The sequence below is a fragment of the Electrophorus electricus genome, chromosome 6 (genome assembly GCF_041902795.1).
Source record: "Electrophorus electricus isolate QZ-2024a chromosome 6, ASM4190279v1, whole genome shotgun sequence".
Lineage (NCBI taxonomy): Eukaryota > Metazoa > Chordata > Actinopteri > Gymnotiformes > Gymnotidae > Electrophorus > Electrophorus electricus.
The window spans coordinates 16,350,001-16,364,983 of record NC_137502.1 but is presented as its reverse complement, the minus strand read 5'-3'; the positions used below and the strand labels follow the sequence as shown (position 1 = coordinate 16,364,983).

Here is a 14,983-nt window from a genome sequence, read left to right as displayed (position 1 = left end):
CGTTTTGTCAGCTGACACGACGCGCCGACGTTTTGTCCAACCCCGAAAAACCGTCTAGATGCAGTTTTTGAGAGCCTACATTTATAAAATGTTTGTTAAAAGGTAAACTTAAAAATATAGACAAAAAATATTTAATTCCTTTGAGGTCATAGTACAAAGTGTTTAAAAGCAGTTAGCGCTGAGTAGATAATACCATGTGACCAAAACATTATCAGATAACAGAAACCTCAAGATGGTACAACAAAAAGCGTTTGCCTTTAACAAAGTGTGACAGATGTAAATGTGGTTCTGTTAGGTGGTCGTAATGGTTAGGGGTAATAAGTTTTTTTTCTATTCCAGCCATACTTGAAATTTAATTGTTGAAACGACAGATGACATGTGCAAGAAATCAAAGCAGGCAATGGTTAGCCAATAAAACTATGTTTATAAATAAAAAACAATTTGTTTTGTCATAAAACAGTGTACAGCGATTACTGAACCAACTGATACTATACAGTATCAGTTTCTAATCATCAAAAGCTTGCAATAAATGTATTTTGAAAAAAAATGAGTGTACAGAAATAGAAACAAACAGACTGTAAAAAAAATAGAATGTTAATGTTATTGATAAAAAATGAGAAATATTTTAAGTGGCAGATTGCTCTGGGAAGAGTGAGAGAGAGATTATAGGTGTGCTTCATTCAGTCAATTGTCACATATATCTGTATTAACTATGACCCCTTCTTTGTTAAATTAAACCTCACAGTAATGTTTGGCTGAGTTAGAGCACACCCAATAACTCATACTGCAGAAAGATCTTTTAGGTTTTACATCTAAAAGTGATGGTGTTTAGCACCAGATAGGAATTATGCTTTTCATGTTAACTGAAAGCTTTATTTATTATGGTCTTGAATGGACAGTCTTTCATCCAGCAACCCTCTAACCAAAACAATCACTAGGAATTTGGTGAAGTCAACCTGTAGGCTTTTTAAAAACTCTCTCACTCTCCATATGATTACTGACAGAGAAAGTAAAACAAAAAGACAAATATAAAACAGTTGTCTATAGTTTCATATGATAGCATTTCTTTTCATTTTAATCATTATGAATGACTTTATACTTTCAAAGCAAAAGACAAGTTACAGGGAGAGGTACAACCTCAATCTTCCTTCTAGATGATCCTTACTGTCCTCCTTCTCCTTGGTTGCTACTCCTCCACTTTCAGAAGTGATTGATAAAAAGGCCTTTTGATTGAGGTTAAGAAACTGCTGAGAAGAAAAAGTCAGAAATGCAGGAAAGTACATAAAAAAGACACCAAACAAGCTTTCACCAAGTTCTGAACCCACTCTTCTTCTTCAGGGGTTCATAGTTGCCGTCCTGGAGACCCACTGACTTATAATTTCAAGTTTTACCAAGAAGCTCATGAAGGACTTGATAATTAGCTGATGTGCTTAGGTTTGCTGGGGCAGAGAATGCTTAAGATTGCACAGGGCAGCGAGAGCCCAGGGTGGGAGCAAGGAAACCCTGTTCTACTCCCATCTGAACCCCTTCTAACTGGTGGAGACCACAAGCCTCTATCGGACATCAGGGACAAGAGCGCCATCTATTCCAGTTTCTTCACTGAAGAAAGTGCAAACCACAGGACACAGAAGGGACCATGCGAGGGAAAGACACATTATCAGCACACCCCTCGGCGTCACTTGAAAAGGACACTGTTACTCTTTCTGGACATATCTCCACTTATTCCTCTGCTTCCTCTTGAGTGTGAGACTTAGCCCTGTGGGTTAAATGAAGCACATCACATGACATCCACAAAGAACTCACTGGGATTCCCCATGGCCATACGAAAGGACTGGCGTGAGGCTGTGAGTTCGGGGGGCACAGAGGCCAGATCTCTGCCTGGTGGGGAGCCTGGAGCAGCTGCTACAGGCGACTGGGACGGCAAGCCAGGCGGTCCATATGCCAGGCTTTGGCCATGTGAATGGGTGCTGTGGGTGCTGCGGACACTGTGCTCACTAGGAGGCGCTGCTGAGCGCTCACTTGGCGCCTTTTCTCTTTTCTCTGATTCACTACCACTGCCACCTGACTTTGTCTCTAACGCACCAGCCTTATTGCCACTGCGGTTTGATCCACTGCTGCGACTCCCTGTGAGTAAGGAAAAGTATCAGGGAAAGGAACAGAACATAGAAAGAAATTTAAAATAATAATGTGAGCAAACAGGACTCAAAGCATGCACACTTACAATTCCCTCTGAAAAGGGGGCATATATTTGGAAAATATCACTAATTATGCTATCTCTAGCCTCTTTTATACTGTGCTGAGTATTTGTGAGTATGGACAGTAACCACTCCAGTCGCATTTCCACACAAACTTGCTACAGCACAGACTGCTTATAAACCATCTTCTGCAGGTTTTCCAACATGGTTATTCAGAGCCACAGAATCATTTGGATTTGACTTCTTAATGACAAACAGAAGTAAGCTTCTCTCTTATTGGCAACTTGAGGAATTTAAATAGGTCCAATGTTATTTTGCACACATACAAGGAAACACTAAGAGTCCAAAAAACTCAAATTATCCATCTTGATAGATACATGCAGTGACCGGAGTTGTTTACTAACATAACGAGAACCTGTTGCCACCACAAATACATCCTGGCCCTAATTTCCAGCACAACATTTGTGGAAAAAGAAACAGTAACTGGAATGGTGCAGAGTGGCCCAATACAGCCTTAGTAACTTTTTGGCCCTACAGTAGAAAAGAGGCCAATGTCAGCAATAACAGATATGTCTTTAAAGTCACAGATAATAACAACTTTTAAGAACTCAGTCATTATACAGCTTTGTAGTCTTCTCCACTAATATTTAAAAAACTAAAGTTTTTTTTTTTTTACACATTTTAGGGGAGAGCAAATTAATGAGGTGTACGCTGAAAGGGTATCATATTGTAATAATTATTGATGATAAACAAGGTTGTATCAACTTGTATCAGAAATTTAGAATATGTATGTAATATCTGGTGGCATGCCCATAGGCATTCACAGGTTGTAATATTTAGTCTTATGTATCATATTTATTATTATAAACTGTAAATTTAATCTATTAGTTTTAGGTGTCTTGTCTGATATTTGGATTGTATATAAGTATTTTATTCCAAACAATGTTATTAAAATGTCATTGCTTTTTAGAAATCAGTCAAATTTCATCTTAACCATAACCATACCACATTTGACTCAGTTGATCAAGCAAGTTTAATCTGTTGAATTAAGTTGCTGTCTAGAACAAGGCTGGCCTGTCTCACCTTCACTGTGTGGGCTGCCTGCACTGCCTCCCCCAGCTGTGTAGCTGTAGCCAGGCTCATGCATTGGGTGGGGGTTGTATGGGTGAGGGACGGGGTACTGGTAGGGGAAAGCGAGGGGCCACGGGGCAGCCCCAGGGTGAGGCAGGGGTGCCAAAGTGTCCTGGTCAGATGCCCCGCTAGAACCATCGTGGTCATGCAAGGTGAGATTAGCCATATCTGAGGAAAAGATGATGGGTGGGGTGGCAAGAGAATCAACGGCGGAATGAAGTTAACTGCCAAGTAAAAAACTTAACAATTACAATGAAAATAGTGGAAAACTAGGTAAATATCACAAATAGATAAAAAGATTCACAAAGAGGTTAGTCAAAGTCACAAAGAAATGGAAACTCACTGCCACAGAGGTCTCCAAAGATATAGTAACACTGCTCTGAAAAGGTGATTTTGTTGACTGTGTGACGGATGTAGCCAGCCTTTAGCAAGTTGCTGGCATACTTGCGTGCTTCTCGTCGGTCAGTAAAACCTTCCACATGGTGATATAGCCAATCCACCACGTCTGAACCTGGACACAGAGACATTCAACTACATACAGTACACAAAGAATGGGAGAGTTGCAAGTTTTGAAAGTTGTTGTTGAAATAGTAGGTTTTATACCATATACACAATCATACCATTGTAAGTTTGAATAATTTCGATAATCAAAAATGATTATCATTTTTTAAGTCATAGTGAAAGTAAAGTGCCTTCTCCTACAGTTTCCCTGCAAAGCATTTGCCAGGAAAACATAGGCACAATGTGTGCTTGGTATCTTGATAGTCTGACAACAATGAAGGAGGGAGGCTGAACAAAGGCTGAAGGCAGCCCCCCTACCCGGGGCTCAAACCCAGGGCTGATGGGAGGTAAACGGGTGCTCTGACCACTGGACAGTGATAACAATATGATGTTGTTTTGTGTGTTTACGTTCATTAAAGTATTGGTGTATTGTTACTTTTTTAAAATTTGAAACAAATTTAAAGATGCAAAGCACCACATGGTCCTGGCTTGTAACTCACTCACATTTAACAATAATTCACCACAAGGAGGTGCTGTTTTCACTGTAATAGTTCAAGTACTATAAGTACTTCACATCAATGAGTGTTTTTGTTTTACAATGTGCTGAAAGGACAGTACTGTGATAATATCAAAATGTTGGTGACTAATATCATAACAGAATATTTTTATATCATCCCATGCCTGCAGTACACTTATCACCATATTCTTTCCATAAGAAAGGATAATGACATAATTAAAAACACAGTTACTTAAGAAAGCCACAGAGTCATAGTCGCATGCTCTGTGATGTGTTTTGTTTAGTGTCAGTGCCAGACAACGATCGGTAAGGTCTCAGCTGGACCATATTGTGGCATTACCTATGAACGCATTTGGGATGGTGATCTTCAGCCACATTCTGTCTCGCACCTCCAGTCCCGAATCTGGTGAAGCCATTGCTTTGGCGATGGTTGCCATGTCGCTGTGAATGGACAGATGGAACTCCTCGAACCCTGCAAAGTTAATGGTACTGAGAGCGAACAAAGCAACACATGCACAAGCCCATGCTGGGAACCCACCCAAGCTCCAAGGTGATTCGGCCCTTATCAACAGGTTCAGGTATGCAGTGCGAATCGTAACACTGTTCAGGGAATCCAACCAAAAAATTTATTTTCTGATCTTGCAAAAAGATCTGTTCATGTGCAACGGTCTCTGTAGTACTAGTTTTCAGTGTTTCATTTTGTTGTCTTATGATAATAATAATAACAATAGAGGACATGAACCCCATTGGTTGTTAAGGGCATCATTAAGCACCCAATGACAGCTGATGGCAGCTTCAGCAGACAGACAGGAAGCAGGTGTGGTGGGGTGGAGTGGGGAAAACACTTACGTTCGGTCTCTGGAATGGAGCTGGTGATGGAGGAGCTGGTGGAGGTGATGGTGCTCATGGAAGGGCTCATACCGTACACTGGGTACGCCCCCGTCATAGCTGCAGTGTGAGATACCCAGGCAGCAGGATCTATTGGACGAATTGGCTCACCTGAACAAAAACAGGGAAATGGGGGGGGGGGGGCATCGTTTTCTTAAGCAATAAAATAATGATGTAGCATGACACCACAACAAACAGCTAAATGTTGGTTTAAAACTGTATGTGTATGTATGTGTATATATATATATCTATATATATGAGACAGAGAGAGAGAGAGAGAGAGAGAGAGAGAGAGAGAGAGAGAGAGAGTTAGTCATATACATATGGAGCATTAAAAACCTCTGCCACTACAATGACAAATGCCCACTTCTATTGTGGTAAATCTGAAACACATAGAGGTAAGACCCAAAAGACACTTGAAGACACCAGAGTATACAGCAGACATGAGGGGGCACAGGCATTTCACCCGAGCATGAGCCTGTGCTCATGTAAGCCTAGGGCCAACACACACGCGTGAACACTCACTCCGGGGCAGGGTGAAGCAGCTGCGTGGATTTGGGTCCCAGCACTTGGCCACTGTCAGTGTGATGGGGCTGTAAACAAAACATCCAGCCCCTTAGTAGGCTTGCAGTCAAAAGAACCACAATCCAGGAATCCAGAGACTCGGGGAGGAGTCATTACACTCTTCAGAAATGTATCTTACCCTGGTTTGTGCACTATTTCTCTCAGCACCCTTACGGCATCGTCGTTGCTCATGTTCTCAAAGTTGATGTCATTTACCTGAAACACAGCAAATGTGCATTCGTGTTGGCCCCGTTTATTGCATATGTATTCAACCTTTTGACTGGTAGTGTATGCACTTGTACACATAGGCACACATAACACTACATATGCGCACGCACACAACAGCAGACACACGGACCTGCAGCAACATGTCGCCTGGTTCGATTCGTCCGTCAGCTGCCACGGCTCCACCCTTCATGATGGAGCCGATGTAGATGCCGCCATCCCCCCTCTCGTTACTCTGGCCCACGATACTGATGCCCAGAAAGTTATACTTCTCTACAGGACCAGTGGGCAGGGCGTCCCCGGAAAGGAAGAGCAGGGGAGGGATGACAGATTGACAGACATTAACAGAGTGGGGGCAGAGCTTACGGAGGGGGGCAGGCGTGCGGCTCTGACACGAGGAGGCGGAAGCGTGATCGCGTGTCGAAGGCGGCCATGCGTGGACGCCGACGCGCGTGTACTCACCCATGTTTAACGTGACGGTGATGATGTTCAGAGACATGGTGGAGTCAGTTACGCTGCTGAACGAGGATGACTGCAGAGGCAGACAGAATGAAGGGCAGAAACGGACAGAGACAGAGAGAAAAAACGAGAGAGAGAGGAAGAGAATGAACACGGGAGGGGAAGGGGAGAGAAATGAAAGGAACAACACATTAAAGTGACCTGTCCAACACTAATAGCTGCTTCCTGCATGTGCCAACAGCGGACGCTCACCCTCTCCATCCGCGCCGCTTTGGGTTTCCGTCGGCGGCGCCGGTGTCGCCTCATGAGCCGCGACGACGTGCTCTGCTCCGTGGAACTGCTGAAGCTGCAGTGACATCACACCCAGCAGGTAATGCATGTCACACACTGCCCGGAGTATGCAAGTGGATTTGTACACAACCTGGACTACATTCAGTTCTGATTGGTCCCATTAAAAGTCCTGTGATGCTTTTCAGCCAGTCCTTAATGAGGGTTTATGGTGCTCAGACAAATGGATAGACCTTCTTTGTGCTGGCTTTTCCAGAGCTTATGTTTTGAGAGCTTTAAGTGATGTATAAGGGCTGGATGTGGAGAGAGGAGATATGTATGTAAGCTTTTGTGTTCATGCCAGAAGAAACCCACTGAACAAAACAGAACTGAAAGCCTCAAAGATTCAAGACAGTGCTCTACTAGGCTATGTGTGTTCTGCTCAGCGACATGTATTCTGTCAGGCTACGTGTGTGGGCCTTTACACGAAACACCTTCTTTTCCGCCTCAGGCCTGTGGTCAGTGAAACTGCTTAAAAAGCGGAAATATGAGTAACTGGCTTTAAAGCATTTTTAAACCAAGGCTGAAGAGGAAACCGTGAGCACTCACCGGCTGGCGGGGTCCTCCTCCTCAGAGCTGAAGAAGCTGGTGGTCTCCAGCTCACTGCTCATCAGGGTGGAGGAGCTCTCATAGCCCGGCATCTCAGGCTTGTGCTCGGGCCGAGAGTGCCCATTCAACCTGCCACCTACGCCACACACACAAACACAAAATCACCCCAGAATCAGGTGAAGCAAAGACAATAGAATCTCAGAGGTGGGAGTGTGGAAGAGTCTTCTGATCGTGTAACATGCTAAACTGTCTAAGAATCTGTGCAGGTGGGTCAGACATGAAACCAAATCAGGAAGTCTGGACAAGCAGGCGGGCAAACCTCACCATGGTCGTGTGTGTCTTTCCTGCGTGGTCTCTCTCTCTCTCGTTCTCTCTCCCTCTCCTTCTCTCTCTCCCTGTCTCTCCGCGTGGAGGGCCCCACCTCTGGATCCGTGTCATTGTCCAGGTTGTCCTGGCTGCCTGCTGCATTGGCACTGCAGAGGGACAGAGAGAAAGAGAGGAGAAGGACAAGAGGACACACACGCACACAGACACACACACACACAAACACACACGCACACATACTGGCTCATGCACAGGCAGCCTTTTATAAGGACCCCTGCTGTCAAAATGTCAAGTGCTGTTATAGAATCATCAGGATGTTTTAATGTCAGCCAAGCCAGAGAAAGCTGGGAGCAACATATGAGCTAGTGTGTGTGTGTGTGTGTGAGTGTGTATGTGTGTGTGTGTGTGTGTGTGTGTATACGTAAATGTTCCCGTTCTAACTGTATATTGCCGGCCCTGCCACCAGCAGAGGGTGCTCATAAATTGCTGTATTTTTCCAAGCTACTCCCAGTCACATTTCCACTGATTTAATAATTAAGCCACGCACACAGGGTGGCCGGCAGCCACAGAGACAGAGCAGGAAACACACACACATGCAGGAAACGCCAGCAGGACAAACAACCATACATGCACATATGTTCACGCAAAGATAAAACGACTGGCCAACAAACATTCAGACCTATGGGTAAAAAATGAACCTTTGGGAATTCTGATGCTAACATTACAATGAGAAATCCCGGCAGCAGTGTGACTGTTGCGAGTGTTAGAGCAAATCTGCACCAAATACATCACATTCAAGAAGGAGTGTGTACGCTCACTTTCTATTTTCTGTTTGCACTATCAGAGGTATTAAGATAATAAAAGCTTTAAAAAAAAGAAAAGAGAAAATGAAATTTCAAAGTGGCCCCAGAAATACACTGAGATATTATAAATAAACATTTTTAAGAACTTGATCATAGCCATCTAAACAACATACTTTCCCTCATCACACATATAGACACACGCAAAATTGCACGTGGATCGCACATCAGAACAAACACTTAAGGAAAGCAAGGTTTTTGTTTTGTAGAAGGACATTGATCCGTATTGACAAGCACGAGCATGTCAGATGAACTGAAGGCTTTGATTAGATTTACAAGCCACGGCCTCTTGTGTTTAAGGGGCAGAGATCCGCATTTCGCAGCATAGGACGCACCCAGTGACCAGGCCGCTTCCATTACAGGCCCAGACTCCTCCCTACTCTGTCAGTCAGGAGGAGGAGACGAGTCTGATTAGTTTAACTGGAGGACATCTGTGCCTGGGAGATGGATGGCTAACGAGTCTGTGTGAGGTCTGGTGTCTCTGCCTCTCCCACTGGTTTTACTGTTGTTAGTCTCAGTCAGGTCGACTGTTAATTTACGTAATGAACTTGCACGTTCCTTACTGTTTGCCAGATTCAGACCTGGATGACAGGTCTGGAGCTATATATGTGTTAATGATGAGTTTGCCACACACACACGCACGCACAAACACACAGGCATGAACACACACACACACACACACACACACTTGCAGACGGGGGCAGCTGCAGGGTTACTCACTGAAAGGAGGGTGGTCGGGAGTCTCCGATGCCCCCTGTCCTCTCCAGTGGGGGAGGTGGTTCTGCCTGGCTGTCTGCACATGCTGAACCTCCATCTGAACCATGGGAGCCATCCGCCGACACCAGCTGGAGAGAGAGAGAGAGATCGCAAGAGACACAGGCAGAGAGAGACAGACAGCAACTTTAACAAAGGAAAGACAAAGAAAATAATAGTTATATTAATAATATTCAGCACAATCATCTAATGCAAAGCCCTATGAATACATTGTGCAAAAGGTTTAAATTTTTTCTCTAAACACACACACACACACACACACACACACACACACAGAGAAGCAGGGAAATCAAACAGTTTTTAGGATGGAAATGAATAAACGTGGCAATGAGGGTGATTTTTGGGCCTCCATAAGAGGCTGGAGTGAAGGGAGCAGGTAAAGCTGGAGAGAGGCCTCCTTCTCCACATCTCCACTCCAAAAGCGTCCGCACGCCATGCACAATGCCTGGCCCTGTACCTCGGTCTCCTCCTTACGGACAGACATTTCAGGACCTTTTTCCCCTCGATCTGATTAGTGGGGGATGTGTGGGAGCCCACCGTTCCACTCTAGTGCCACGGAGCCTGACAAACCCGTGCCAGCACCTTCTCCGTCATGCGCAGTCTGTTTTCGCTGCGAGCAAAGTTTATCTGCGGTGTCTATGATTGCAAGAGCCCCAGCCTGGGCGAGGCATTCAGAGGCGAATAGCCAGTAGAGGGCGTCCAGTGTCCCGTTGGCCGGAGGCGCCACGGCAGAGGGCTCTGCGAAGCGACGCAGTGCCAAGCCCCACCCTTGCTAAAGGCTTCCACAGGCCCAGAGCCACATGGGAAAGCGGCCGGTATGAACACAAAGTGGGAGGACGCGCATATTTCTCCAACCCCAGGAGCTGGCCTCTTCTGCCTCGCACTCTGGAGGAGCACACGGGAAGTCAGCGGAGAGTAAGCGGTGATAAAGAGCACACCTTCTGTCTCAACGTGGAATGAGGATTAAGAAAAGGTATCGGAGGGGGGGAATCTGGCAACGCAGGCACTGTGTGTTCTTGCCTGAATGAACGCATTCTTCCTGTGTGTGTCTTGGCGAAAAAAGAGAAAGTCATGTGTGTTTGGAATAGGGCATGCAAGAGTTTGGACAGAGAGAGGGAGACAGTGGGTGTATACTCCTGTTTAGAAATCACAAACATATGGAATTTGTGGACAACATCTGTTTGTCTGTATGCCTACTGTCTGACGGTGCTAAAAGGGAAAAGAGGGTAAAAAGGTTTACCGTTACAATAATATACAAATGCAGTTCAGAGTGGAAAATGTAAAAAGAAAATCTATGCAAGTATGAGTCAATGTCTGCCTATTGAGAGTGTGTGTGTAACCAAGAGACTGAAAGACGAGAGGGCCTGGCTCATCTTCAAAGCTTCCACTGTGCTTTCTCCATTACAGCATACTGTACGGCCATAGGTATGAGCAATGAACGCTCCGAGATTGGCATGAACCTAACAGTCCCACACTCGCACATACACATCTACATATAAACAGCAAGCACATGAATATACATACACATGCAAACGTGTGCAAATTGCAGGGACTGACTGACTTACACACACACACACACACACACACACTCTAACATGTCATGGATGCAAAGCCCAGCACTCCTGCTCCCACATGTGCAATAATACAGAAGGTCAAACAGAAACAAAACACAAATCCCAATTACACAGCCAGTTAGCTAGGCTGCCCCATGAAAACACACACACACACACACCCAGCTGCTCTGCGCATCCATCCTCACATGTCCTATGAGCTAACAGTAAGTCTACCGTGAGGAGCAGCTGTTTCCTAATTGATAAACACTCAGTGGACACGCGTCCCAGAGTGGGGCTCATGCCTACTGGCACCATGTCGAAGCAATTGCCCCACCACCCATCCTGCACTCGATTACACTCCGACATCAGATCTGTCTTCACATCTGGGCTAAGTCTGACAGAGCGCTCGTGTGGCCCACCCCACAGCCGAGTAGTGTTACCATCTCTGCGTATTACGAGACCCACAAAGTTTATGTTTCCAACAGTCGAACGGGTAGTGGGAACAGAGCGTGTAATAAGTACAAGTGTAATAACCCTCGTCTCTGGTGGGTTCCGATGTAACAGGAAGCCACATGGGTTTAGGAAGGTATGTGTGTGCGAACACGTGTATGTGAAAGAAAGTGTGTGTGCATAGGTGGGTTGATCAGATCCTGTAAGGGCACTCACTCACCCATGACACTACACGGCCATTGAAACACGGCAATTTGGCATCATCGTCTGATATCTCTTCCTTCACAACCCTGCGAAGTCAGAGAGAGAGAGAGCGCGAGAGCGAGAGAGAAACAGACATAGACCATTTAAATATGTAAAATCAGCTCATAATTAAGCATTTTTGGCATATATTTTAAAGATGTTTTTCTTTTTTATCCTTAGAAAAACAAGTGCATTATACTGCACAGGAGAAAAAAGCTTATTTGCCAAACACAAAATTGAAAATGACTTCCACTTGAATTTGGTTTGGATCATGTAGAGAGCTAACCCAATTACTCTTTTATTTGATGGGCCTACTCAACTCTATGGTTCCATGGCAAATGAAGGAGTGACACTGATGTCATATCCTAACACGTCTGTTTAATGCACGCACATGCACGCTCGCTCACACACGCACACAGACACAGGTTTTACAACGCCCGTCCCCATGGCCCCTCCCGTCTTCCCAGCTGCTCCCTGAAAAGGTGCTGACCCTGACTGACCCCTGTTGTCATAGGAACCATTGTCAAGGAGAAGAGGAGTGAAAGACAGCTGGCTTGTAAAAGACGTGAGGCTCGGAGCGCAGAGACGCATGATATATTTATAACAGAAATGTACTTAACGATCACTGAAGCATTCATGCATTATAAATCAAACCTTAGCTATCTTTAATTACACCCACACTCTCTCTCTGCCTCACACAACTCCATGTACACAGACAGTATGGCTTGTGTGAGACTTGTTGATAGGCAGGTCCCTATAGCTCAGCAGTGGACAGATGAGTGGGTGATGGCTCTTCTTTGTAACCTGTTTCACTATGGAGGCGATATCATGCGAGCGAAGCGCTGTACGTTGTGCTTGTGTGTGTGTGCCAAACATGAAGTGGTCAGAGCAGAGAGTGCAGCAAGAGACACCTGTTCAGACACACCGGGCGTCCCCGCAGTCCTGTATATAGATTCAGGAGTGCAGGGAGGAAAGTGATGACTCTGCCATGCACTTCCCCCTGCTGAGAGATGAACAGTGAGATGCTGGGACCGAGAGATGCATTTTATCTCCTGTATCCATAGCAACACTTAAGCACATTCACACACACACACACACACACAAGCATAAACCTGGCATTATTCTTTATTGGACGTTAGAGGTACTACAGAGGTACTGCTCAATGCGGATCATAGTCTCTCTCACACCCAACACCACCTCTTCTGTCCTGACTCCTCCTACAGCTCCACCTCCCTCTCCTACACCTTGTTAATATTATACGTGTTGTGGGTTGTAGGTCGTAAATGGCCCAAGCCATCAATCATCCATCCTCTGCTCTTGGGGTTGCAATGCGTCTGTGGCTTCCTACTCGAAACTATTTCTGGTTTCAGATCCAATTGCTGCATTGTTAACAGAAGGGCTTATATTCATTTATTTCTATTGATTCAAGGATTCAATGACACATATTGTTTTGCTTACCCTCTCTCTCTCTCTCACACACACACACACACACACACACACACACACACACACACACTCTCGCTCCTGCTTTCTCTGTCTGTGTCAGGAGGGGTTTATAAACTGACAAGCTTCAGCAATGATTGCGTTTTCCTGATTCACAGATGATTCACAAAGTATGCCAGCGGCACAGAGGAAAGCAATCTCAGATGATACTCAGAGCTGTCACAGCTCCACTTAAGTCTAAGAATGTGTGTGTATGTGTGTACCTATTACTTCTGCCTCTGACACAGCCTTAGGCTAGCAGGCTGTACATCTCAGATCAGAATGAGCCTGGTGGCAAAGGATGTAGATCAGCGAGGCAGCACTCAGCGTTTCAGGACACGTGTAAATGAGGTGCAAACAGTTCCCGCAAGAGTTAATGCACATACTGCCAGACCCCGGAGCTTTTCACTCCCTGTGCTCCAGGGCGTAGCTGTGTAGCTCACACTCCACCTTGACCCGGCCATCTGTTGAGCATAGGCTTGGGTGTAGGTGTGGCGGGATTTAAACGTACACTCACCCAGGACACTGGAAGAGGAACGATACACTCAGCACACCGACTGCTAGTTCTGTGACTGGCCAGTGGGTAGTGACACGCCTCACTTCAGCCCTAGGAGGGGCTTACTGGGCTCAGAGCACCACACCACACCGTTTCAGTGGAATGTGTTTACAGCTGGTCCAACAGTTCCCAGGGTCAGCCCTGCGGGACACTGTTTTTTCATGTGTATTTGCATTGGTTCTGTATGTAATCCATTCATCATATAATTATCCAGGCCTTCATAAAATGGTTCAGGTATATTAGACCAAGGGAAAACTCCTGGGACAAACTATTATTTAGCTATTCAATGCGGTTACACAAAGACTGAGTTTCAGGAGAAAGACCATGACTGCTATCTTCTTGCCTAGCTAAAACGTTTCCCGATCACCACTAATGTCCTCAGCGAGGAGGAGTCAGACCCCACCATCTCCCTGGCTCTTTCCCAGTCTCCCTGACTCCTACTCTCCACTCTGGGACCTTCAGCACAGGAGATCTGGCTGACTAGAGCAGAGAAGGAGACACCTAAAGTCCTACCTGATTTGTTGGAGTTCATCGCCCGTTCTACACTTCCATGGTCATTCCCGTGAGCCACAGCTGAATAACTGAAGGTGTAGCCTGTAGTAGCAAATGCTCCAATGTATTTTACAACCCCTGTACATTTTTGCTGTTTACTATTGCTGAGCGTGATGTACGGACCAGAGGCCATTTTCAGGCCATATAACACACCTCTTGTTATCAATGATTGTGCATGTTTGACAGCGCAGTGCTTTGTACATAGCTTCTTCCAGTACATGCGGTACAGTGTACGTGCAGTACCTGAGTTTAAGCATGAGCAAGTGTGTGTGTGTGTGTGTGTGTGTGTGTGTGTCTGTGTATGAAGGATATGTAAGAATCTCCACGGGATATTCCAGAATATGTACACAAAAGCCACAGATTGTTCCTCAGCTCTAAATGCACATGCATGATTGCCAGATCCTCCTGAAGTCCAGCCTGTGCACCTCAGTGTCTCTGATGTGTAGTGGCTATGCAGGTTCTGCATGGTTCTGGCGCACCCGCGTGATGCAGTAGCAGCCCAGTGGTGGGAGGGCAGCTCCCTGCACCTTCCTCCTCTCACCTCTGTCCTGTTAAAACACAGCTCCTCTCTGCCACTGCAGCAGCCTCATGCTGCCAGTCATCCTCAGGGGCTCTCTACTTCCCCCTACTGGTGTCCTGTTTCTCTTCTGGAAGGTTCTCAGTCTCACTGGATGATGTCTGTGCTGTTTAGAAAAAAAAGTACATGGGCAAAAAAAAGTTCTGAGGAAAAAAAAAGAACTATTTCCCTGTAATGGAACCTTTGTCGTGTCACCCTAAACAATTACACATGAAGGGATGGCAGTAAATCATTACAACTCGGAATATTTAAATTG

The 14,983-nt window shown here is 45.5% G+C and overlaps 1 protein-coding gene across 1 annotated transcript in view; it reads right to left on the bottom strand.

Annotated features, from left to right (window-relative positions):
* Positions 1-115: 115 nt before the first annotated feature.
* Positions 116-14,983, bottom strand: part of dvl3b (dishevelled segment polarity protein 3b) — a 22,557-nt gene continuing 7,689 nt past the window's right edge. Inside the window, exons 2-15 of the mRNA XM_035525804.2 lie at positions 11,538-11,607; positions 9,261-9,385; positions 7,681-7,829; positions 7,357-7,492; positions 6,733-6,826; positions 6,484-6,553; positions 6,155-6,294; positions 5,936-6,012; positions 5,758-5,825; positions 5,194-5,343; positions 4,685-4,816; positions 3,670-3,837; positions 3,279-3,494; positions 116-2,124 (exon numbers count right to left, since the gene is read on the bottom strand). Coding sequence (XP_035381697.1) covers positions 1,778-2,124; positions 3,279-3,494; positions 3,670-3,837; positions 4,685-4,816; positions 5,194-5,343; positions 5,758-5,825; positions 5,936-6,012; positions 6,155-6,294; positions 6,484-6,553; positions 6,733-6,826; positions 7,357-7,492; positions 7,681-7,829; positions 9,261-9,385; positions 11,538-11,607 — 1,942 coding nt within the window. The 3' untranslated portion in view covers positions 116-1,777. The remainder of the gene's footprint in view (positions 2,125-3,278; positions 3,495-3,669; positions 3,838-4,684; positions 4,817-5,193; positions 5,344-5,757; positions 5,826-5,935; positions 6,013-6,154; positions 6,295-6,483; positions 6,554-6,732; positions 6,827-7,356; positions 7,493-7,680; positions 7,830-9,260; positions 9,386-11,537; positions 11,608-14,983) is intronic.